The sequence below is a fragment of the Apus apus genome, chromosome 5, assembly GCF_020740795.1.
Source record: "Apus apus isolate bApuApu2 chromosome 5, bApuApu2.pri.cur, whole genome shotgun sequence".
In the NCBI taxonomy this organism is placed as follows: Eukaryota; Metazoa; Chordata; class Aves; order Apodiformes; family Apodidae; genus Apus; species Apus apus.
The window spans coordinates 21,703-45,795 of record NC_067286.1 but is presented as its reverse complement, the minus strand read 5'-3'; the positions used below and the strand labels follow the sequence as shown (position 1 = coordinate 45,795).

Sequence of the window (24,093 nt, the reverse complement as noted above, 5' to 3'; positions counted from 1 at the left end):
GCCGTGGGCAGCGGCTCCCCGGGCCCCGGGCTGTGCCGGCTGGAGCTGGAGGCTCCCGCAGCTCAGCAGCGCGTTCTGCAGTAGCCACCAGGTGGCAACGATGCTGCCGAGTTGGCCACCGGCCCTGGGAGCTCGGGCTGGGGCAAGGCTCGGTGTACTGTGATGCTAAAGGGAAACTGCTTTTCAGCTCCTGTTTTTTCTCTTAATCTGGGTAATACATAACCAAAATAAATGTATTGAGGAAAAACCAAACCACTCAAAAGGGCTGTTTTTGTCTTGGTACATGCAGCTCACCTGTGGTGGGTGGCTGGGACCTCCTCCCCAGTCTGCAAGCCCCTTTGGGTCAGAGCCTCTCGGCAAGGGGGGACTAGACCTGGGGGACCCAGTTCCATGCAACTGTGGGGGGTTATAGAAGGGCTGTGGGCAGTGGGGACAGGCCCCTGCTGCCTTCTGTCAGGGTTTGGATTGCAGCCCAGTCTGCAGCCAGCCTGGATCTCCAGCCCTGGGGCTCCCCTCAGTCCCTTGCTGGCAAACCCACAGTGCTCTGCCTCTCTCAGGCTGCTGCCCAGGCTGAGATGTTGAGCAATGCCCAGGCTTTGCTCGCCTCTTCCCGGCAGTGGGTTCCCGTGTTCTGGCATGAGCCAGGGGGGCGGGCAGGGGGAATTAACATGCTGCTAATCTTGCTGAGTGGCTGGGAGGGAGGAATGGGTCAGTATGGGGCTGGGAACCTGTGGCTGCTGGGTGAGACCATTCTGGAGGCACTTGATGTAGCAAAGCATGGTGGAATTAGGGCAATAATCTGTCGCTGTTGATCCCAGAGGCGGGAATTTGCAGAGTTGTGCCAGGCCCCAGGCACGGAAGAGGGAGAGAGCCAAGCCAGTGGACGTGTGAGCAGAGCTCCGGGCTGGAATGCACCAGCTCAGCAAGGGATTGTCCTCCCTGGGCCAGGCAGGCGCTGTGCCCTGAGCTTGGTGCCCTGATTGCTGCCCGGGCCATGGCGGCAGCAGACAGCTCCCCGGCCGCCCTCCGGCGCCGCGACCTGTGCAGCCGCGGCATCCGCCTGGCTGGGAAGATGCGCTCGGATGTCATTGACCTCCTGGATGCCTACGTGAGTTTTCCCTCGAGCCTCTGGCTGTCAGTGGGGCTGGGAGTGCTGGTGGGGTGGCTGCTGCTGCCAGGTGCTGGGGGCTCCTGGCAGCTGTGCTGGGGCACAAGGGCTCTGGCCCGAGGCAGAGGGGGGGGTGAAAAGCTGCTGGTATCCCAGCCTTGGGGCTGCCGGCCCATGCTCGGGCAAGCCTCGCCGTGCCCGGCCTTGCACTGCCCACATGCCTCCTGGCCAGTGCTGAATGGGGGCCCCTGGCGCCAGTGCTGGTGGGCCTTGGGGTGGGGGGATTCCCCCCTTTCTCCTGCCACTGCTGACCCCCAGCTGGTCTCGCCCTGCAGATGGAGCAGCAGGGCTTGGACGCCTCAGCCAGCGTGGCCGCGGTGGAGGGGGTGCCAGCAGCAGCGGCAGAGCACTGGGATGAGCAGACAGGGACCCAGCGGCTGCTGGAGAACCTGGCAGCATACCGGACCTTCCGGGCCCTGCTGGCCCAGATGCTGGAGGAGCAGCGGGAGCAGCTGGGCGACACTGATGCTGCCCTGGGCCGGGCGCTGGCGGCCGTCCTGCTGCAGGTCTCAGCATTCATCTACCACCTTGAGGAGCTGCTGCGGCTGGAAAGCCGCAGCCCCCCCAGTGAGGAAGGACCCGGTTCCCCCCCAGCCCCGCACCTCAGCCTCTTTGAGAGGAAGCTGCGGGGCCTGGGCGTGCTGCGGGAGCTGGCCCAGTGGGCTGTCAGGTCTGCTCGGGACCTGCGGCAGCTCGCCAAGGCCAGCCCAGGCAGCAGCTTGGCCCCCAGCCCAGCTGAGAGCCCCTGAAGGCAGGCATGGGGTCGGGGGCATTAGGTCCTGCTGGGGCATAGCAGGGTGCTCCTTGCCCACCCCTTAAGAGGGCTGCTGATAGCAAAGAGGACTATTTGGGGAGGAGGGTGGATGGAAGGGACCACATAATTAACCCCCGGGCCCCCCATGCTTTTGGTTTCACTCCCTGTGGGCCCCTTTCCCTATGGGGAAACTGAGGCATGGGCTACACTCTGCTCCAGAGAGAGTGGAGATCCCCAGGCTGGGCAAGCCTTGAGGGTGGATTGAGCTCTGTCTGCTGGGAGGTTGGAATTAGCCCCTGGGAAGCAGCTTTGCTGCTCATGCCAGGGCCTGGAGGCTGTGGCAGTGCTGGCCTTTTCTTTGAGATGTGGTTGCTGCCCACCCTGCCATGGTCAGATGCTGGGCAGAAGCTGCCTTGGGTCTCTTGCAGAGGCAAGGCAGCAGTGAAGGGACAGAAAACTATTGCCTGATGAAAGGAGTCTTGGGACCTGCCCCCAGATGCAAGACATAAGGCTTTGCCTCCTTCATACGGACTCTTTCCTCCTGCCCAGCTCACATTTTCTGCTCGTTGAATTTCTGCTCTAACTGCTTGGGGGCTTTTTTGAGAGTGGGAGCTGTGGGGGGTAAAATCAGGAGGGGATTTTTTAACTGCTTGGACAAGGTAGTGGAATGGATCTTTTATTGGAAGGTTGTGATTTAGAAGACTCTTTGCAAGGAGGTTTGTGCCTCCAGGGGTTATTTTGGGACTGGAAATGGCACAGAGGATTAAACGGCCCCAGCCACATTGCTCACCCTCTGAGGGGGATTGTCGTGAGGTTTTGCAGTTGCCTGGGCTGTGGTTTTTCTTGCTGAATGGATGTGATGGCTGCTGGCTGAGGAGTGAATTAAAGGGCTGGGAGATGCAGCAGGGTGACGTGACTTCTTTGGGGAGGTGGGACAGTGGGGCTCAACCTCACTGGAGAGCCTGGGCTGCCCTGTTCCCACCCCAGGGAAGGGTTCATCCTAGTGGGGTGGGAAGTTTGGTGGGGCTGGGAGCTGCCAGAAGCCCATAGCGAAGATGAAGGAGCTGGAAGTGGTGGGAGGAATTGGAGGGTCCTGGGGTTGTGCCCCATTCTGGTGTGGCCCTGCCTTCCTCCCTGACCTGTGAGAGGGAAGGCAACGCAGGGGGACACTGAGAGCATGGGGTGGGGAGGAAGCTGGGGGCATGCCCAGCCAGCCCCACACAGAGCATCCCTGTCACAGTGGGTGGTGGTGGCACCAGGCATAGCACCCACCCCAGCAGCATCTACATGGGCATGGGGGCCCCAGACACTGCAGGAAGACATAGGGCAACGTTGAGACAGGGCCCTCAGGGTCCATCCTGCCCACCCTACGTGAGGCTGCAGGGCTAGGGTCACTCTGCAGGGTCGGGGTGAGGGTGGGGGGATGACCACAAGGAAGAATTTGCACCTTCTTCATTACCTCTTATTACCTGACATCAGCTTTGCAGCTCAGACCAAATTATTGGCAATGTTTCTGCTTCCCTGCACGTGGGAATAGCAATTTCTGGCCTTTGTTTTTTTCACTGTTAGTTAAAGTGAGTCCCTTTACCAGCATGTCTCTCTCCCAGTCCTATCTGGTTTGTGCACTTGAGGCCATCTTGCTTTTCTTCCCGTGCACCGTCATGCTCAGCAGTGGCCAGGTGCTTGCACCCTCACCCACCCACTGCCTCTCACCTTCCCAAAGGTGGCCATGTACATCCCAAATGCTGCGCATGTGCTTCTGGACCTCGTGACCCAAGCAGGCGTGAACAGACCCCTTTTCTCCCACCACAGTAGCCCTGGTATGAGGTGACCTTCACGTCCCAGGGCACCAGTCCCAGCTTTGGCACCGCTCTGAGCAACTCGATCCTTCCAGATCAGCTGCTGGCAGTGCGGGCTGAGCTCACTGCAGTCCTGCTCCCTGAGTCAAGCAGCGATGGGGATGGAAGGTGGATGATGATTTTTGCTTTGGGAGCTTCCCTGGGCTGTGCCAAACAGCACAAATTGCCACTTTTGCAACCTTCCTTGTTCCTTCCTTGCTGCTTTGCTAGCAGCACTGGGCACATCGGTTTGCAAAGCACCCACAATGCTTTGAAATGGCCACTGAAACCAGAAGCAATGGGAACAAGCAAACCACAATCCAAGCCTCCATGGTCTGGCTGAGCAAGAGGCTCCATACCTTGAGCTTTCCCAGCCAGCAAGCCCCTGCCATGCAGTGGAGAAGTGGTGATGTCTGAACCTGCTGGGTTTTAGTGGTTTTAAAGGCTGCAGTTAAGCTGATATGGCTGGCTGGAGGTGACTGAAGCTGTTGAATTTGGAGGTAGAAATTAAGAGCTTGAGGGGAGGATAGTCATACTGACATAGCAACACTGCTGATGACCCCAGTGGCCTCCTGCAAGCTTAAAAGCCACCGAAAAGCCATCTGAGATTGTGCTTTGGGATGAGATAAAGGATTTACAGTGCTGACGGGAGCAGGTAAAGGTGGGGGGTGTAGAGGGGGCTGGGGCTGACTGCACTCCTGAATTGCAGCAGGGAAGAAGCCACCAAACCAACCCGTGAAAGTGTTTAATTTCAAAAGATAAATGTTTGGGCTAAAAGCATAGTTGGGTTGGGCATGCTTTGTGGGGTTGGAAAGGTTTTAAGCCGACCAGGGCTGCTCCCTGACCTCAGGCATGTCTGTGCTTGGGTGTTGGGAGAGAAAACTGGCCCTTGCCACCATGCACCGAAGGCAGGTGTTGGGGGTCAGCTGTGCCAGTCCCACCAGCTCCCCACCCCCTTGCACTGCCCTGCACTAGCATGGCAGCACTGGCTCCTGACTTTTTGATCCTGGGCTGGGGTGGGGGGGGAATTTTTCACTAATGCTTTCTGTTTTAAAGCAGGAAAACTTTTTCCTCACACCTGAGTCAGCAGAAAGGCTTTCCCTGGGTTTCCCCATCATGGCCTGGGCTGCACTTGCCTGCCCCAAAGGCACTGGTGAAAACCCAGAGGAGCAGCTCTCTGCCACTGTGCTGCCTTCCTGGGAAGGGCCAGGAGTGCTCCTGTCTTGCAGGGAAACGTGCTTCAAGCGTGTCTGCAAGGGTGAGCTGGAAGGAGAGATTTGCTTAAACTTCTGTGTTTTACATCCTCCTCTCTCACCACAGCACTCACCAGCCAGCAGTTAGTCCCCACCTGTTTCTTCCTCCCCCTTTTTTTTTTTTTTTCTGCCTTCTTTTTTGCCTCTATTTAGATCTTGCCTAATGGTTTCTCGCCACAAGTGCCACTGACAGACGCTCACTCTGGCTGGGCAGTGCCTGAGAAACAGGTTTCTCAGGAGAGAAGCTGCACCAGGAGCTTGGCAAAGTTGTGCAGCGGCCCTGCAGATCCCGTGTCCCAGGGATGAGTTGCCCTCTGAGCTGACATGGAACATGGACCAGGGTATTTGCCAGTGCTGGGAAACCTGTGAGCGTGGGACAGGGATGCAGTCTGTACAGTTCTCCCCAAACCAGGTAATGATGGGTGTTTTGTTTAATATCCAAGAATATTAAGTGTTTTTTGTGTCTTCAGCACAGGAGCTCTAATTGAGGTGAGACCTGATGCCTGTTATCAACATCCTGCTGTTCAGTGCTGCTGTGGGATGCTGCTTGCGGGGCTCAGTGAAAGAAGCAGCTCAGGATGAACTTGGGCTGTGGGGAAGGGCCAGCACTGACAAAAAGCAGAGGCCACTGTGCTGCCCCGACAGCAGGAGCATGCTGGTTTTGGTTGCACCCGTTTTGGTTTGCACAGCAAAGCCACTGGGCCACCAAGGTATGCGCAAGTCAGAGGAGCATCCTGATTTGCAGCCTCACGCCAGGCTGAAGCTGCGAGAAATCTCCCCCAAAAGCAGTTCCCAGGGAAACTGAACTGGCGGGCAGCTGGCAGAGCTGAGGTTCGGGAGCTAGGGTGACAGCCCGGCCAGGGACAGCTCCCCGGGCTGCTCCCCACGGGTGCTGCAGGTGAGGGAAGGGGATGGTGGAGGCTCTTGGGCCACGTTTCGCTGTCACGGCGCATGAAATGGGGTCCAGCCCCGAGGTCCTGCCTTGGCTTGGGATGCATCCCCCCAGCCCCCTGCACCCGTTCCCGGCAGGCGCGTGGCCGGGGTGACACACAGCGATGGGCGCTGCGAGGTGTCCCCGCAGCACCGGGGCTGCGCTCCAGGCGAGGCGCTGGGGAACGGCTGCGGGCCTGGGGCTGGAAGCGGGGGTGCAGGGGCACTGCGAGGGGTGCGGGGGCGCCGGGGCCCCGGGTCGGCGCTGACAGAGCCGGCCCGCGCCCACCCCCCGGGAACGGCTCCTCCCGGCCGCAGCCCCCGCCCCTCCCCGGCCCCGCGGGGCGCTCGGGGCCGGGCCGGGCGCGGACGCCGGGGGCGGAGCCACCTCCCGGAGCGGCGCCGGGTCCGCCGGGGCGCTGAGGGGCGGCCTCGGCTCCGCGCCCGCGCGGCGACCGGCCCCGGGGCGGGGCGGGCAGAGCCCCGCGCTGCGCCGAGCATGCGAGTGTCGGCGGGGCGGGCTGCAGCGGCCGCGGGGCGTCTGCGGCGGCCGGGCGGGGCCGGGGCCGGGGCAGCGGAGCCATGCTGCTGGCCTCGGCCGTGGTGGTGTGGGAATGGCTGAACGAGCACGGGCGGTGGCGGCCCTACAGCCCCGCCGTCAGCCACCACATCGAGGCGGTGGCCCGCGCCGGGCCGCGGGCGGGCGGCAGCGTGGTGCTGGGCCAGGCCGACAGCCGCCTGGCGCCCTACATCATCGACCTGCAGTCCATGCACCAGTTCCGCCAGGACACCGGTGAGTCAGCCCGGGGGAGCCGCCGGGCAACCCACCCCGACCCTTGCCCGGCCTGCCCCGGGGTCCCCGGGCTGCGTTTGCGCCGCTTGGCGCTGCCGTGCATCGCCGGGTGCCGCGCAGCTCCGGGCTCCCGGGTCTGGCCCCGCGTTGCTCGGCGCTGCCGAGGCTCCCCGGCCCGGGACTGCACGGTGCTCCCCGCTCTGCCGTTGCACGGCGCTGCCCTGTCCTGCTCCCTCGGCCGCACGGGGTGGTGGTGCCCGGCCCTGTGCTGCCCTGCCCGGTCGGCTGCTTTCCTGCCCGACATGACTGATCTGGACTTGCCCCGCATTTCGAGGTCCCTTGTTGCGTTGCACTGGTTGCAGTAGAATTGCACCGTGCAGCGGGGCTGCCAGGTCCGGAATGGCACAGTGCTGCCTGACCTGGAATTGCACTGCACGGCGTTGTACAACGCTGTGCTGCCGAGGCCCATACTGCATTGCACTGGCTGATCTGGAGCCGGGTTGCACTGCGCTGCCTTTCCCAGTCCCGTGTTGCGTTGTGTTGCCTTGCCCAGCACTGCAGCCCATCGCCTTGCTGGCTGAGCTGCTGGGCGCTGTGCCGCGATATCCTGCCTGGTCTGGGTGGCATGGCCCTGTCCTGGACAGCATCTGGATTTGCCCTGCACCACCCTGCTCTGCTTGCCTTGGTGTTCCCCAGCCCTACGTGCTGCTGCCCAAGCCCACGCTGCCCAGGGTTGCCCACTGCCAGCTTGTGTTATGCCATCCTGCTGCATCCCCAGGTGCTTGCTGTAGCCGTGCTGCCCAGCCCTGCTGTGCATTCCTGATCCTTCACTGGGTTGTGCTGCCTAGCCTCCTCCCTGCTGCACTTTCCTGGGCCCTATTGCATACTATGGCCTTCCCCCTGCCCACAGTCTTTGTGTGTGAATCCCATCTCTTGACAAGCCTTCCTGGAGCCCTACCGCATCATGCCCTGCTCGCTCTGTGCTACCTCTGAGCTGCCATCAACCCCAAAGGCTGTATGGTGCTTGGGGGCCAAATCCTGCTCTGGGTCATGGCAGCCTATGGAGGTGTCCAGAATGGGACACAAACAGGTGGTGAGGTGCTCAGGGAGGGCACAGGTAGGTGGGGAGATGTCCAGGATGGTGCTTTGGACAGGTAAAGGGGAGTATTTGGGGATGGAGGAGCAATGAGCAGGCATGGGAGTCTCCAGAGTGATAGGGGTATGGAGGAATTCCCTCAGTGCTGGGGCACATATGGCCCTGAGGGTGTCTGGGATGTGGGGCACAGGCACCTTTGAGGGGGAGGTTGGCACAAGGGATTTATGTCCCCCCCAACACTCCCATGTTGACTATGGGAAGGGGACCAACTAATGTCCCTTGTCCCTGGGACAGGGGGTGCTAGGTGCCTCGGGGTGCTGGACACCCTCCTTTGCTCTCCTTCCCCCAGCAGCCCTGGGTGCTGGCAGGGACCCTCCCCTACCAAGGGGTGTGGGACAAGGGGCTGGGGGCCAGCCTCTGTGGGCTATTGTCGCATGGGGAGGAGGCCTGAAAGGGAGATTGTTCTGTTGCTCCCTGGGTTGCTGGGGATGTTGGTATTTTGGGTCATTAAACAGCTTTGATTTTGGGGGGTCACGACCCTGGCAGGCCCTGAATAGCTATTGTCCCTTTTCTTCCCCTGCTGAATGGGAGGCCGGCTGGCTGTGCTGGACTGGGGGAAGCGCAGCATTCCCACACGGCTGCCTGGACAGCCAGATGCCACATGCCACTGCCCTCCCCACCCCGCACCGGATTAGGATAAATCACCGCCCCGCTCCCTCTGGCCCTGCTTTGTGCTGCCAGCACTAGTGGCTTTTCTCCCCTGGGTGCCCCTTTGCAGGACAGGGATGGGTGGGGGCCTGCCTTGCCTGCGGTGCATTCTGCATTGTGGGGTGCTCGATGTGTGCCTGTCATCCGTGGAATAAACAGCTTTTCCTTTTTACCCCACCTTTTTTGTGAGAAAGTGGTACTGTGTGGGGACAGACTGGCGGCTGCTCCCAGCGGAGAGGTGGGGGTGAAAAGGGACTGAAATTCTTGCAGGCTTTGTGAGACACGTGGTGAAAAGCTGGAGACGAAGGCTTAGTATTTCTTGTATTTGAGCTTTCTTGTACCTATTGCTGGCAGCAAGGCTGAGCCATGGGGTGTGCATTTATCCCACCTATTAATCAGACAACTCTACGTGCTAGTAGCGTGCTCAGAATGGGACACTGAGGCTGACCCCAGACATGTTCAGCCTGCCCTGCTGTGCTGTGAAACATCCTAAAGAGGAGGGCTGTACTTCATTGTAGGAGTTTCCAAAATTTGCGTCTGTGCTTTGAATGCATTTTAGTCGACTGGGAGCAGTAGGAAAGGAAACACGTAGCAAAAATAAGGATGCAAGCCACAAAGCCTTTGTGCTTTGCACTCTCTCATCCCTCTCTTAACGCTTGCTGACAGGGGAGCAGGAGCTGGGCATGGGGCCCCACTTGAACTCCTTTGTTTGGCCTTGTGGGGATTTTCCCTGTGCCACAGGCGGGGTTTTTGTCACGAACAGTTTTGGAAGCTGCAGACAGTGGGGCTGGCTCAAGCCCTGCTCCCCTGTGCTCAGAGCTGCCACTTAGATCTTTTATTCCTCCATCCCAGTCCAGAGCAGAGAGGGAGACAGGGCCATGGCAGGCACTGCGGGAGTCCAGTGCTTACGTGCCTGTTGTCATCAGGCTCCCATGGGAGGTCCCTGGGAGCAGGTTGGAGCGGCCAAGCTTGTGGTTATATCTCTCCATCAGGGCTGAGCGGCTGCACTCTGGGGCTGGGAGGGTGGCCACTGCCGTAGACTGACGGGGGTGAAATCTGCCCTTCCCTCCACCCTGTCACGCTGGGCTTGTGCCCATGCTGGGTGTGTGTGGCCCAGGGGCTCCCTGGCCCTTTGGGTGTGCTGGCAGCAGGGCAGCTTGCAGGCAGCAGCCTGGGGAAGCCAAGGCACACCAGTCCCCTGGCAGGGCGGGGACAAGAGCTGAGCTGCAAAGCCATCCTGAACCCATGCCAAACAGCAGTGGTGGGGCAGGTTGGGGTGGTTTCACTCCCTGCCCATAGGTGGGTGCTGGCGCCAAGGTCTGATGTCGTCTCCCACCCTCCCTCAGGCACTATCCGCCCCGTCCGGCGCAGCTACTACGACCCATCGTCTGCACCCGGCAAAGGCGTCGTGTGGGAGTGGGAGAATGACAGCGGGTCCTGGACACCCTATGACATGGACGTGGGCATCACCATCCAGCGCGCTTACGAGAAGCAGCACCCCTGGGTGGACCTGAGCGCCATTGGCTTCTGCTACGTCATTGACTTTGCCACCATGGGCCAGATCAACCGACAGACCCAGCGCAAGCGCCGTGTCCGCCGCCGCCTTGACATGGTCTACCCTCTGGTCTCGGGCACCCTGCCCAAGTCACAGTCCTGGCCGACCAGCCCTGGGGCAGCGGCGGCCCCCCCGGTCCCTGCCTGCGCCTGTCCCCAGTGCCTCCTGGTGATGAGCGTCAAAGCCACCGTGTCAGCTGCTGGCCCCGGCACCGCCACCCTGCAGCCCCGCAAAGCTGCCCCTGTGCCCCCTGCTGCCCCCAAGGCCCAAGCGCTGGCCCCAGGGCCCAAGGTGCCCGACAGCGCGGGCGCGGCGCGTGGCTCCCTGCAGCCGCTGGCAGCCCCCGGGGTCCGGCGGCAGGCGGCCAGCACGCCGGCCCTGAGCTTGGCCGGCTCCTCCACCAGCCCCCCCGGCGCGGGCAGCGGCAGCAAAGCGTCCCGTCCTGGGCTCGGCACCCTGAGCCGCAGCCACCTGCAGCGCCTGGCCATCGCCCAGTCCCGGGTGCTCATTGCCTCTGGGTGAGTCCTGCTTCTTGCGAGTCAGAGGGTACATCTGGGGAAATCAGGGGCAGCGCAATTTTTTTTTTCCTCTCCCCAAGCCACAGAGGGGCTGCAGCCCCATGGGAATCCCCACTGCAGGGGTGTTGTCACCCCTGAGCCTGGTGGTAGACAGACCTTGGCAGTCCCCAGCCTCCGTTGGGTGGAGGGCTTTGCTGGGCCCCTCGCCTTCCCTGCAGGTGCCTGGGGACTGGAGATGGGATGGGGTGGCTTCTGCATCTCAATGAGGAGGCTGAGGTTGCTTTTTCCCTTGGTGGAAGAGAATGGGTGGAGGACTGCAAAAGGCCCAAAGAAAAGGCATTCAGGTCCCATGAGAAGGGGTCCCTCCAGATCCCCACCTTCCAAAGACACTTTTTTTTCAAGGGGGTGGGCATTTAATGAGCCTGTTGTTCCCCTTTGTCTGGCTCTGCCATCAGCCTTCTGTCACAGCCTGGCCCCTTTCCTCTCCCTCTTCATCCTCCCCCTTCCCTCTGCTCCTGACCCGCCAGGAAACTTTCCCATGGAAGAGAGCCCCAAGGGGAGGAGGGGGAAAGAGCTGCAGCAGTGATCAGACCGGCCCAGGGAGCAGTGACAAAAAGGGGCCATGAATGGAGACGCATGCAGGGTTTCTATAGAGGAGGAGAAAAGGCGGTTGTGGAGCAGGGGGGGCATGTCACCCCATTGGGGGATTCTCTGTTTCTAGTCAGGGCCTGTGCAGTTGCTCAGGCAACTATTGTCTGGCCCCCGTGGGCTGCAGGGACATGGGTGCTTGCCCCTGGCCTTCATGTGGTCTCTGCTGACTCCTCGCAGGGTCCCCACTGTCCCCGTGAAGAACCTCACTGGCTCCAGCCCTGTCAACCCAGCACTGGCAGGTAAGGATGGGGCTGTCGGGGATGCCTGGTGCCTGCTGGCCTCCCTTGCAGGGTGGTTTTGGGGGGAACGTCTGGGGTTTGGAATGGCGCTACTTCCTCCCTGACATTTTGAACCTCCTCACCCAGGGATTACGGGGATCCTAATGAGTGCGGCTGGGCTGCCCGTCTGCCTGACACGGCCCCCCAAGCTGGTGTTGCACCCCCCACCTGTCAGCAAAAGCGAGATCCAGTCCATCCCTGGAATTTCCCACACCTGTCGCAAGACCACCAAGAAACAAGCCAAGAAGGGTGAGAGGCACTTGGCAACTTAGCCCCTCTTCCTGTACCCCCTTCCCTACCTGGTTCCACTGTCCCTCCTGTACCCTCCTGCTGTCCCCAGCAGTGGGTTTCCTCCATGCTGCCCTCCAGCCCCTCTGACTCTTGCTCTCCTGCAGGTAAAACCCCGGAGGAGGTACTGAAAAAATACCTGCAGAAGGTGCGGCATCCACCGGATGAGGTGTGAGCAGAGGGGGTCACGCTGGGGTGTTTCTGGGGTACTTTGTTCTGGGAGGAGCAACTGGGAACACAGGCTATGCCACTGTGCCATGCAGGGGTCTCCTGCCACCCCTTGTGGCTCTGCCCTGTCCCTGTTCCACTCTGAAGAGGGGCTGTGTGCCACAGGCACGCGTTGGCTGGCCCCTGCGGTGGCCCAGGGTGATGACACAGCTCCAGGGGTGGATGCTGGTCCCTGGGCAAGGACAGGGCAGCTTATCAGCCTCATGTCTTGGTGAGGCTCCAGCTGTGTCCGTCCATCTGACCCCTCTCCTTCTGCGCAGGACTGCACCATCTGCATGGAGCGCCTCTCGGCACCCTCCGGCTACAAGGGACCCCAGCCAGCTGTCAAGCCCGACCTGGTGGGGAAGCTGATGAAATGTGGCCATGTCTTCCACCTCCACTGCCTGGTCGCCATGTACAACAATGGCAACAAGGTACAAGGCTGCAGCCCGGGTGGGACATGGCCAAGCACTCTGGTGTGACCTGTGCTGAGCTGCACCTCCCCTCAGTGGGACAGTGCTTGAGTTCTGCTGCCCTGGAAGGCTCTGACCTCCCTGCCCTGTGACAGAGTTTAATTTTTATCAGCAGCAAACGCTTTGCTGAATCAGAAACGGGTTGTGTGTGTGGTTTTTTTACCCCACTATCATAGAATCAAAGAATAGTTTGGGTATGAAGGGACCTTAAAGATCATCCAGTTCCAACCCTTTGCATGGGCAGGGACACCTCCCACCAGCCCAGGTTGCTCCAAGCCCCATCCAACCTGCCCTTCAGCACTGCCAGGGATGGGGCAGCCACAGCTTCCCTGGGCAACCTGAGCCAGGGTCTCACCACCCGCACACCAAATAATTTCTTCCTAATGTCTAAGGTAAATCTACCCTCTTCCAGCTTAAAACTGTTATCTCTTGTCCTAATCTCTACACACCCTGGTAAAAAGTCCCTCCCTGGGGACTTTCTTGTAGCTTTCCCCCAGCTTTCCAGTAGCCCCTTCAGGCACTGGAAGGCCACTAACTATAAGGTGGTCTCAGAGCCTTCTCTTCTCCAGGCTGAGCAGCCCCAGCTCTCCCAGTCTGGCTCTGTAGGAGAGGTGCTCCAGACCTCAGATCATCTTTGTGGCCCTTCTCTGTACTCGCTCCAAGAGCTCCATGTCCTTCCTGTGTTGAGGCCTCCAGAACTGGACACAGTGGGGGTCTCAGAGCACAGAGTAGAGGGACAGAATCACCTCCTTTGACCTGCTGGTTACGCTTCTTTCGATGCAGCCCAGGACACGGTTGCTTTCTGGGCTGCAAATGCACATTGCTGGCTCATGTTGAGCTTTTCATTGACCAACACCCTCAGGTCCTTCTCCTCAAGGCTGTTCTTAATGCATTCTCTGTATTTGTGCTTGGAATTGCCCTCACCCAGGTACCTATGACCCTGCTTTCCATCCCAGGAGGTTAGTTAGTGGTCGTGAACTTTGATCCCTGCATGTTTGAGCACAGCAACACAAACAACAGAACAAAAAGCTCCAAACCCAAAACAGAGGCAGGGAAAGTAGCGAGGACTGTAAAACTGAGGAGTAAGGGCAATGCAGACCTCAGGTTTTGGTTAAAGTTGGGTTACTGTAGCAAATGCTCTCAGCCCTACCCGCTGCTTCCTGAGTGATTTCAAAATGGCTGTTTTAATGATGAAAACAGTGTTTGGTGCCGCTCAGGGATGAAGGTCTGGCATGGCGCTGGGGGATACCAGTTTAATTATGTTCCACTCTTTTCCTGCTCGCAGGATGGGAGCCTGCAGTGCCCCACCTGCAAAACCATCTATGGGGTGAAGACGGGGACACAGCCCCCTGGGAAGATGGAGTATCACATCATCCCTCACGCGCTGCCTGGCCACTCTGACTGCAAAACCATCCGCATCATCTACAACATCCCCCCGGGTGTGCAGGTATGGCCCAGCCCTGTGCTCAGGGGTTATGTGGGTGGTCCCCTGTGGGGGCTGGTGGCCCTTGTCACCACTGGATCGCTGCTGAGTCACACTGCAGCTCATGCCTTGACTCAGGGCTCTGGGTTCAGTGGTGCCTCAGGAGCTGCATGTCTGTAAGGGTGTTGTGGGAAATCTGGGGTCCATCTGCATGAAAGTGGTGGCCCTGTCTGCTTGCTGGCAGTGGGGATGGTGGTGTTTAGGGCCACTGCAGAAGCATGGCTGCCCAGCACAGCAGCAAGCAGTTCTGCATCCACTGAGGCTGGGGAATTACCATGTGCCCAGAGCATCCTTCTGAGCTCAAATAAAGTTTTGTTCCTCTCCCAACTCCACATACCACAGGGACCGGAGCATCCAAACCCTGGGAAGAGCTTCACTGCCCGTGGCTTCCCCCGGCACTGCTACCTGCCTGACAGTGAGAAGGGCAGAAAGGTGAGGGTCTCACCTGGGCAGCTTGAGCTGGCCAAGGCATGCTCAAGGGCATATCAGGTGGGACAGGGAGTGAGCAGCTATTTGAAGCCCTGGGAAAAGCAGATAGGGCTTATGCAGGCAAATCTGGATGGGGTTTTTACCTCTGTAGCCCATCCAGTGTGCTCTGCGGGAGACCAGCAACGTTCCCATGCGCTGGGGAAGCTCTGCAGCCTGGTCCCACTATTTTGATTGGGCTAGGACCCCATGCTGTGATCCTAAGCTCTCTGGGAGGGCTTGGCTGTGGGTTGCTCACATTGCTGGGGTGTGCCAGGATGATCAGGCATACCCTGAGCACCACTGTGTGCTTCCCCTTGCTGCATTTGCCTTGCTGCCTGCCCCATCCCTTCTGCACAGGTACTGAAGTTGCTGCTGGTGGCCTGGGACCGGCGCTTGATCTTCGCCATTGGGACCTCCAGCACCACAGGCGAGTCAGACACTGTGATCTGGAACGAGATCCACCACAAGACAGAGTTCGGCTCCAACCTTACTGGCCACGGCTACCCTGACATCAATTACCTGGACAATGTCCTGGCCGAGCTCGCGGCCCAGGGCATCACGGAGGAGAGTCTGGCACAGGAGAAGGACTGAGGCTGTGGCAGGGAGGCAAGAGAAGAGGGGTGCCAGTGCTGCTCCCTCCCCCAGGGATAAAGCTGCTGGAGAAACCTGGCTGGGGGCTTGGCAGGGGGCACTTGGAGCCCCCCTGCTCCTAGTGGCATCTACCCAGTGGGAGCATCCCCCAGGCTGGCTGGGAATGCGGGAGAAGGTCTTTTTGGCCAGCCATCCCCTTCTCTCTGGCAGACAGGGAACCACGCCCCCTGCAGAGCCATAGTGCTTCACGCTGGCCTGGCTGTCCCCTCTGGCTGGTGTCCTGGCCTTGCTGCCACCATGCCAAGGGTTTGCAGGGTGTCAAGACTTCCCTCCTCCATCTGCGGGATGGTCCCAGCCTAGTCTGATGCCCCTGACACCCACCTGAGGCTGTCACCTGGCCTGGGGTGGGAGTGAAGGCCATGGGAGTCTCCCTGATTCTGCCTCATTCCTCAGCCATCTGTTCATTCGTTTGTCCTGTCCAGTAACTCCCCACTGGTCTCCTGTGTCCATGGAGGTGGAGGGGGCCTCGATCTGTCTCCAGTGGCTCCCCAGCCCTGTGTCCCCTTCTCTGGCTGTGTCTGAGCTGTGCCCTGCAGGGTCCCCTTGTCTGAGCTGTCCTCCCTGTCAGGGCAGGGGAGAAGGGGCTGGAAGGGGTGTGTTTCCTGGCCTGTCTCCCACCCCCTGTGTAGTGGGTTCCTTGAACTGTTTGTATGGGGGTGTCCCCATGTTGAATTTTTATATACCTCGTGTTTTGGGGTTTTGTCGTATATATGTACATATAGGTAGTGGTGTTTTGCGAGGTGGCCTGGGAGAGTGTGATGCTGTGTCCAGAATGGGAGCTGAGCCTGGTGCTGCTCTGGACAGGACAGGGACAGCATCTATCCTACTGTGAGGAAACCCCCCTCCCCCCCCCGAAAGGGTGTCAGTGCCCCATGGTGGGGCTGTCACCTGTGGGGCCCTGTAGGTCCAGGTGCAGGTGTGGGTGGGAACTGGTCCCTTTCCTACTGGGTTGCAGCACCATGCCCAGAGGTCCCTGGGGAGGCCTTGTTGTGGGGGGGTGTGACTTGCTGGCAGTGGGTTGGCATGGCAGTTTTGGGCTGGGGCTGGGCTTGGTGTGGGGAGGGGAGTGTGGGTGATGTGGCTGGGGGAGGGTTGCATGGCATCTTGAGATCCCTACCTGCCCCTGGGGGACTTCTAGGGCCTTTCAGTGCCACCTGTGACAGGGTGCTGGGGAGGTTCCCACAGCTTTGAGGGGCTGCCCTGGGGCACTCATCCCATTGATGGGGGCTGGCTGCCCCTGTCCCGTGAGGCTCCCGGGGCTGGAGAGTGGAGCAGGGGCAGCACCCAGGCTGCACCCAGCCCTGCACTGTTGATCCTAGCCCATTTTGTTGCATTTTCCTGGGGGGTCACTCACCCTTTGTCCCAAGTGATGGTGGCATAGGAGGGGGACCTGTCCTGCTGTGCATCGTTCTGTTGTTGCTGTTTTTTCTCTCCCTGGCCTGAGGGGTACATTGCCCCGAGCTGGCCACCCCGTGGAGGGGAGGGTGGGGGTCAATAAAACAGATGGCAGGGGATACTCACTGTCCCTGCATGGCCTGGCCTCTCTGTCGTCTTCTGTCCGTCGTCTGTGTGGCCAGGTGAGCAAAGGGGCATCATGGGGAGGGCCAGGCACCCCTTGTTCCCCTTATGCCCCTTTGCTCCTGTCTGTCCCCAGCCATCCTTAGGATGTTCCTTTCTACCTCAACGGGTAAAACCCCTTTTCCCCAGGAAACCCCAATTTTTGGGGCTGCTCTGCGGCCAGGGGAGCTGCAGCAGCAGGAAAACCCCGGCTGGAGCTATGCAAAACTCTTCGTGAGAGGGGAGGAAGGGGAGTCCCCACCCCATCCCCAGCTGCCGGCCTGAAGGCTCTATAAGGTGACACAATTGTTTCACATCATGATTTTTTTTTTCTTTTTTAATGCTGTGTTGCCTACACAGTTGCTGGCTGAAATAAAACTGATCCGTGCCTCTCTGCATGCGTCAGTATATCTATCCCGATAGATATACCTGGAGACAGGGGTTGCTGTTTGGCTGCAGCAGTTGGTGGCTGACTCCTCGCGTGTCTGCTCAGGGCATCCTGACCCACTGCTTTTACAAGCAGCAAGTCTCCGCCGTCGACATGCTGAAGTCCTGCTGGTGTTGTTGTGTCAGGGGAAGGCAGGGGGTTCGCAGAGCTTCCCCTGGCTTTTTGGGACCAGCTGTGGGGGAGAAGATAGCTATGCATGGTATTGCTTTCTCCTTGAGCATGTTGAAGGGCACCTCGGTCCCCTTTTCCTTTTTCGGGGGTAGGAGTGGGGGCAGCACGCAGCTGGAGCATGGTTTGTCATGGAGGGAAAACCTGATTAACTCTGAAGGGACAGAGCCTTGGGACTGGTTGGAGGGAGGAGTTGCACTCATGGAAGTGCAGGCTGGCAGAGGCTGATGGGTCTTGATGAGGGGTAGACACTGGTAGCAGGCCTCCAAGGTTAGCAGGGAGGGATGTCTGAAAGCCATGGAGCCTCTCAGGTGTGCAAGGCTAGAGCTTGGGGACCTGGTGTCACCCATGGAGTGGTAAGAGTGAGGCCTCCATGGGGACAGGGACCGTTGGCTCTAGGGGCACGGGGCTGGTGGCACCGCACAACTTTGCCCCTGAAAAAGGGGGTGGGCAGGGGGGTTTTGCTGGGGTTTGGGGCACAAGGCATTTGTGGGTGAGTGGGGGCATGTTAAGCCATCAGCCCCTCTGGCTCTTGCTGGTACCCCTCGCCCACATTCAGCACAGTGCTGTCCTGGGGGCTCACAACGACCAGGCTGTCCCCTTCACCCATCGCGCGGTACCCCCTTGCCTTGTACTTCCAGCAGCTGTAGGAGACAGTCGCCAGGATGGTGGCCAGTCCCACCAGGACTGCTGCAGTGATGCCAGCCACCTCGCCCCCCATCAGCCCCCGGCCCCTCACCATCTCCATTGTGTGCTGTACCTCTTCTGGCCCGGCCAGCCGCCACATGCGGTCCTGCCCATCCCTGACCCAGGTGTTGTCCCCGTCCCCGCTGCTCACCAGCACAGTGTCGATGGCCGGCAGGTTGGTGGGGGGCCGGGTGAAGGGTGGCAGGCGGGCGGGTGGCAGTGAGCCCCCTGTGAAGATGCCAGCCTGGACGCAGAACTGCACCTGGCAGCTATCGCTGATGAGTGCCAAGTGCTGGCTGAAGCCTGGGGGGCAGCTCTTGGTGTGGGGGTCCTCAGCAGTGCCCTGGTGCTGTCCTGCCAAGGGGTTCCCTGCCTGGCAGCTGAAGAAGCCCCCAAAGGGCACTGCGTACTGCCTGCCCTCCTCATAGTCTTGGCTCACGCACACCCTGAGCTCATCAAAGAGCTTCAGAGGGAAGTACCCTGAGGGGCAGGACTGGGCACCAGTGATGGAGTTGGCACTGTGGGCACTGAACAGCCCTCCAAAGAGATATCCTGAGTTTGGGGCTACTGGGCCACGTGTAGCACACCAGTAGGCACTGAATTGCACCCGGGAGAGCCAGAAAACATCCCGGCACTCACGGTGGCAGAAGATGCCCAGGGTGCACTTCTCATGGCACTCCAGATGGCTGTGACCTTCCTCCCGCTCCTGCACACCCAGCAGCACTGGCGTGTAGGTGGTGGGGCAGGAGAAAGCCCCGGTGAGGGGGTTCCTCTGCTCCAGCTCCCGGCACAGCATGCTGGTGTCAGGGCCTGCCAGCCCAGCACACTCCTGGAAGACTCCCCCAAAGGTGAAGTTGTTCATGGTCCCTTTGCAGGAGCCATCATCGGCATTGGCATGGAAGTTGAAGTTGGGCGAGGTGGCATCGGTGCAGCCTGGGTAGGTGTTGAAGGTGTAGTAGCGGCGGATAGCCATCTCCACTCGCCTGGCCAGCTTCTTCACTGTAGGGGTGGGCAGCTCTGGCAGGGTGGTGGGGTTGATGAAGAAGTACAGGGGCAGCCCTGAGCGGTCAAGAGCCACCAGTTGGTCTCTGATCCTCTCCTGCCAAGTCTTGAGGGTGATGCCTGGGTAAAAGGGTGTCCCGCCAATGCTCTCTACCCTGGAGTTGGTGCGGTTCTCCAGATACTGCTTGGTGAACCCAGAGCTGATGTCCAGGGTCTCGTCAGTTTTCATATCGATGATGCTGCGGAAGGCCATGCCAGCTGAGGCAGTGACAGCACTCCGTGTGGCCCAGCTGTCCTTCAGGAAGGTTGCCTTGATCTGATCCTCCTGCACCAAGCTGGCTCCAGCATCCACAGAGGTGATGGTGTGGGTGCCATAGTTTAGCACCAGCACTTCAGCCAGAAAATCAGCCATCCGTGTCTGGTTGTTCTCTAGGTGGCTGGCAATCATCATCAGCTGCTTCTTGAAGCCTTTGTCCAGGGCAGCCCCTGGGTTGATTTTGGCAGTGTAAACCAGGTTCCTGACTTGCACTCGGGTGGTTACAGCATAGTCTTTCACTTGGTGGGTCTTGGTCCGGTGGAAGTCATAGGAGAACTTGCCATTGATGGAAGAGAAAAGGGACAGCTCCAGGTTGATGGAGGCAGAGGTGATGCTTTGATAATTTTTCCAGGACTCAATGATCTCGGAATTGATGTCCAGGTTGCTCTGCTTGCGAGGGATAGTGAAGATCTCATCTGGGATGATATAAGATCCGTCTTCTGTGGTCTTGCACAGCAAGTAGCTCAAGTTGATGACTCTGCCCATATCCAAATTCCTGAGGTTATCCCAGCCCCCTCCCGGCAGGACTTCTAGACTTGTGAGCTTCAGGGCCTTCTTACACTCCAGAAACCCTGCAGAGGAGTACTGCTCCTGGGCCTGCTCAGCCCCTCTCACCCAAGCCACCAACACCTCGGTGAGCAGGGCAGCCCACAGCGTCCTGCCCATGGCTGAACCGGCACGGGGTCCTCACCAGACGTCTGAGCAGTGAGTTGGAATCTGGGGAAATGAGCTGGCTGTGGGTGCAGCTGCTGGGTTCCTCCTTTGTGAGTTGAATTAACAAAAGGGAAAGGAGAAGTGAGAACTGATTAATATGAGAAACGACTTGAGTAGAGCTGAGACAAGTGGGTGGGGAACAGAAAGTAGAGGTGCCCAGAGATCATTGCCTCCCATGAAAGCTGCTGTGCTGGGGATGGAGCTGGAGAAATTTCACCTTCAGCTCTTCACTGTGCCCAGGAGATTTTGCAGCATGGATCTCCCTTGGCCAGTGCTTGGGTGACTGCCTCAGATGAATCCCACCCCCCTGCCCCTGGGTGATCCTGGCTGTTTTTTACTGTGTGAGAGACCTGTCTCTGTCCCCCCTTGGGGTCCCATTCACGTGATGGGTGAAATCTGGCCCTGGTGGCATGGGCTTTGCTGCTGTCTCCAAGGCTTTCCTCCCTGGCAGAGGCAAGGAGAGGAGGCAGTGTGGTCTCAGTATGGGGGACAGTGCAGTGCTTGTCTCACTTCTGTCCAGGGATAGAGGCTGCCCAAGAGCAGGGTTTAGAGTTTCCCCCCACAGCAGCCAGCCCATGGCACAGGTGTCTTCTCCCCATACCAACATCTATGTTAGCATCCTCTGCAGCCTCCTCTAGCCCATTCCTGTCCTTTCCCCAGGGTCTGCAGTGCTCCCAACTGGGAAAAGCACCTCCTGCTCAGGATTGCTGAGCTGCAGGAAGCTGGTCCCAGTGGTACTGAGCCAGCTCTGCCCAGGGATGCTGGTGCATGGCTGGGCCCCCGTTTCAGTGGCACAGGGCAGCTGCTGTGTGTTTTGGGGTATAAACAGTTAAAGCAGCTTCTGCTGTGAAAGCTGTGACTCTTTCCATATGGACAGACTCACTTCCCCTATTTTTGCTGGTTAGTTCCCCTTCCCAGGATGGTTCTGGCACAGGATAAGGCTGAAGCGAGCCCTGTGATGTAGGGGGGACACCATAGATGCATGTGAGCTTTTGCCAGGAAAACACTGGGAGCGGGGCAGGGGGGAAGGGTTGACAGGAAAACTGTCAGGGATGGCCTTGCTGGCCCCAGTGTAGTGCTTGGGCCCCTGAGTAGCTGAAAAACCCTGGTGTGGGGAGCCCCTTGCTGGAGACTCCCACACCAACCTTGAGCCATCTGGGTTTCAGATTGGGCTGTAAGGTTGCCTCATCTAAAATCTAGCCATGGATTTCACTGTCCCCCAACTTCAAAGTCTAAGCAGTGCCCTCTGGCAGAGAGCTGCAGCTGGCAGTGACTGCAGCCCCAGGATCAGAGGAGAGAGAGAGAAGCCCCGTGGGGCAGTCAGGAGCTGCCTTGTCTCCCCACCATGCAGAAGCAGCTCCCAAACAGAAACCAGGGCTTCTCCATGCTGCAGGCCATCACATCCTGTAGTGACTGAGATGCAGCAGAGCTAGGCAAACCCCATCCACCACACCCAGCTGGGGGACTGCAAAAAACATTTCCTTCCTGCCTGTCATGGGGAATGAGAAAATGCCAAAGTGGGAGAGCTAACCCTGCTCATGGGTTGGTGGGCAATGGGAGGGGAGGCAGAGCTGGGCTGCTGCTGCGAGAAGATGAGGAAGGGGAAGAGAGGGAGGATGGACTTCGGCAGAGCTGAAGGTGCTGGAGCAGGAGTGAGAAACATGGTTTGGAGTTTCCCCAGAAACAGCAGAGACATTGAATGCTCAGGGCCAGGGCCAGGGATGGAATGTGCTGCTCACTGCAAACCACAGCACTGATGCAAACCCAATTTGCAGGGCCTGGGATGGATGGAGGAAAACATTTTTGGTGCTGCTGCTGGATGCCAGGTCTGACTTCTGGCCCTATTGCTGGGTCTGATGAGGACCCTTGGTCACCTGGGTCCCTGACCCAAGGACACGGCACCCTGGCGTGCCAGACTCATGGATCATCATCATGCTGGGGCTTCCTGTTGGCTGGGATTCCCTGCAGTGGTGTGTTGTAGAGCCTTGTCCTGCCGCTTGTTCCCAGCATTGGGAAGTTGAGAGTAAATGAGGCTGGGAAGGCAGCGCAGTTCAATGCTCTGACTGTAAAAAGGGGGTGGCCTTAGAAAAATGCCCAAGGGCTACTAAAAAATACCCCAGTTTGCAGCAGTCCCTAGTGGGAGGAATTAGAGATTATTACTCAGTGAACAGAAAAAAGCACAGGTTGTAACTACTGGGCATGAGCCTAAGTCCATGCAGGGATCACCTGAGAGGGATGTTAAACTGGAAAAGCTTGAGGGATCCAACAGCCACCAGAGCTTGTGTCAGCCAGCAGTTGGCTGCTGGCTTGGGTTACTGCTCAGCACCAACACATGACAATTTCTGTACATATATAGCATGTCAATAAATAAAGAGAGTCTCTATTTGCACCCACACATACAGATATTTAAGCTTTTCTAGGCTATGCAGAAACCTGAAAAGGGAGGGGGTACTTTTACAAGAAACAACATTTTTGTCCTCACTGACAATTTTGTTGGTTTGTTTGGGTTTTTTTGTTTGTTTGCATGTTCTCCAGCGAAGCTTGAATAATCTTGTCACAATGAGAAGCAGAGAAATGCGAGTCCAAAAGCCATCAGAATGAATCATGTGGGATTTTTCAGTTTTGTTTCCTTTTCTGGCTGCGACTATTAGTAGTTTGTAAAGGAGGTGGCCTGATTTGTGGACTTCTGTGGAGAAAATGGAACTGAGCAATTTTGTGAGCTCTGTGCCCAACACATGCTGGTAAAGGAAGGAGATAAAGTGGGAACTCAGGCCATGCAGACGCAGGTATGACTAGAGTACTTCTAAGCATGGTCCTGGCTGCTTGTTTTCATTAACACCTCTGCATTAAGATTGTGATTCGATCCAGTGTCAAGACCCACCTGCTAGAGAGACCTGAACTCACAGCACCTGCAGGCACAAGAGCCCTTTCTCCTGTAAGTCAGCTGCAACCTGTTTTCCTACCCGTGACCTGAATTTTTCAGGGCTCTATAGACCATCTTCACAGGGTCAGGTCATTCTCCAGCAGAAAGGTACAAAAGCAGTGAGGAGCCTCTACTCTGTCCTAGTGAGATCCCACCTGGAGTGTTGTGTCCAGTTCTGGGCTCCCCAGTTTAAGAGGGACAGGGATCTACTTGAGAGAGTCCAATGGAGGCTACGAGGATGATGAAGGGACTGGAACATTTGTCTTACATGGAAAGGCTGAAGGACCTGGGGCTGTTCTGTCTAGAGAAGACACAGAGAGGATCTTATTAATCTGTATAAATATCTGAAGGGTGGGTGTCAAGAAGAAAGGCCCAGTCTCTTTTCAGTCATGCCCCCTGTGATAGGACGAGGGGCAATGGATGCAAGCTAGAGCACAGGAAGTTCCAGCTCAACAAGAAGAAAAACTTCTTTCCTGTGAGGGTGACAGAGCCCTAGGACAGGCTGCCCAGAGAGGTTGTGGAGTCTTCTTCTCTGGAGACTTCCAAGACCTGTCTGGATGCCTTTCTGAGTGACCTGCCCGGTGTTCTGTGGTGGTCCTGCTCTGGCAGGGGGGTTGGACTCAATGATCTCCAGAGGTTCCTTTCAACCCCTAACATGCTGTGATTCTGAGCCCAGGAGATGGAACTCTGTCCTGGGGACAGTTTGACTACACTGCTGGGACCAGCAACGGCCACCATGCACTGGAGGATGTCAAGGCTAGATGGCAGGAGTAAGCTTGTCTTGCCTGACCCTGTGGACCTGAAGCCAACTTTGAATACTTCTGTTCCCTGCCCCACCTGAGGCAGACCAGTGCTTTACGTGGCTATTCACCTAATTTACACCCACTGATTTTTTTCTCTTTCTGTCCCATGTTGCTTGTGCAACTTCTGGTGTTGAAGGTGTAGAGAACAGGTTTTAAACACAGTCTTCTTCCTGGGTGAAGTAAAACTAAATTTCTCAGCAACACCCTTACAGCACCAGAGGGAGTGGGGGCCAATTAGGAGCGCGCTAATTATTCCCTTTGTGAGGACCTAATTGCAGGTAAGTGCCACCATTTAACGAGCCCTGTAATAGCCCCATTCCGCAGGAATCTCTGTGTGGGTGGGGTGATGCAGCTGCTGGAGGC

The 24,093-nt window shown here is 58.4% G+C and overlaps 3 protein-coding genes across 4 annotated transcripts; 2 read left to right on the top strand and 1 right to left on the bottom strand.

Moving 5' to 3' along the window:
- Nucleotides 1-822: 822 nt before the first annotated feature.
- Nucleotides 823-1,917, top strand: CNTF (ciliary neurotrophic factor). The gene is made up of 2 exons (XM_051621770.1): nucleotides 823-1,108; nucleotides 1,444-1,917. Exons 1-2 carry the CDS (start codon nucleotides 995-997, stop codon nucleotides 1,915-1,917), a joined length of 588 nt encoding a protein of 195 aa, XP_051477730.1. The 5' UTR covers nucleotides 823-994.
- Nucleotides 1,918-6,359: 4,442 nt separating this feature from the next.
- Nucleotides 6,360-17,063, top strand: DTX4 (deltex E3 ubiquitin ligase 4). 2 transcript variants are annotated; one of them, XM_051621767.1, is made up of 9 exons: nucleotides 6,360-6,736; nucleotides 9,887-10,613; nucleotides 11,442-11,503; nucleotides 11,630-11,791; nucleotides 11,938-11,999; nucleotides 12,319-12,471; nucleotides 13,796-13,957; nucleotides 14,336-14,425; nucleotides 14,819-17,063. In XM_051621767.1, exons 1-9 carry the CDS (start codon nucleotides 6,526-6,528, stop codon nucleotides 15,050-15,052), a joined length of 1,863 nt encoding a protein of 620 aa, XP_051477727.1. In that variant the 5' UTR covers nucleotides 6,360-6,525; the 3' UTR covers nucleotides 15,053-17,063. The 2 variants fall into 2 exon arrangements, with proteins under 2 accessions (XP_051477727.1, XP_051477728.1); XM_051621768.1 differs by lacking the exon at nucleotides 14,336-14,425.
- MPEG1 (macrophage expressed 1) lies at nucleotides 17,052-20,000 on the bottom strand. Its single transcript, XM_051621766.1, has one exon. It carries the CDS (start codon nucleotides 19,954-19,956, stop codon nucleotides 17,794-17,796), a length of 2,163 nt encoding a protein of 720 aa, XP_051477726.1. The 5' UTR covers nucleotides 19,957-20,000; the 3' UTR covers nucleotides 17,052-17,793.
- Nucleotides 20,001-24,093: the final 4,093 nt, after the last annotated feature.

Bases quoted from the DNA above. Each gene is read 5' to 3' on its own strand.
- CNTF (XM_051621770.1), top strand. From the start codon at position 995: ATGGCGGCAGCAGACAGCTCCCCGGCCGCCCTCCGGCGCCGCGACCTG. The intron at 1,109-1,443 runs GTGAGTTTTCCC...CTCGCCCTGCAG, and splicing joins TTGACCTCCTGGATGCCTAC to ATGGAGCAGCAGGGCTTGGA.
- DTX4 (XM_051621767.1), top strand. From the start codon at position 6,526: ATGCTGCTGGCCTCGGCCGTGGTGGTGTGGGAATGGCTGAACGAGCAC. The intron at 10,614-11,441 runs GTGAGTCCTGCT...GACTCCTCGCAG, and splicing joins CGGGTGCTCATTGCCTCTGG to GGTCCCCACTGTCCCCGTGA. The intron at 11,792-11,937 runs GTGAGAGGCACT...GCTCTCCTGCAG, and splicing joins CAAGAAACAAGCCAAGAAGG to GTAAAACCCCGGAGGAGGTA.
- MPEG1 (XM_051621766.1), bottom strand. From the start codon at position 19,956: ATGGGCAGGACGCTGTGGGCTGCCCTGCTCACCGAGGTGTTGGTGGCT.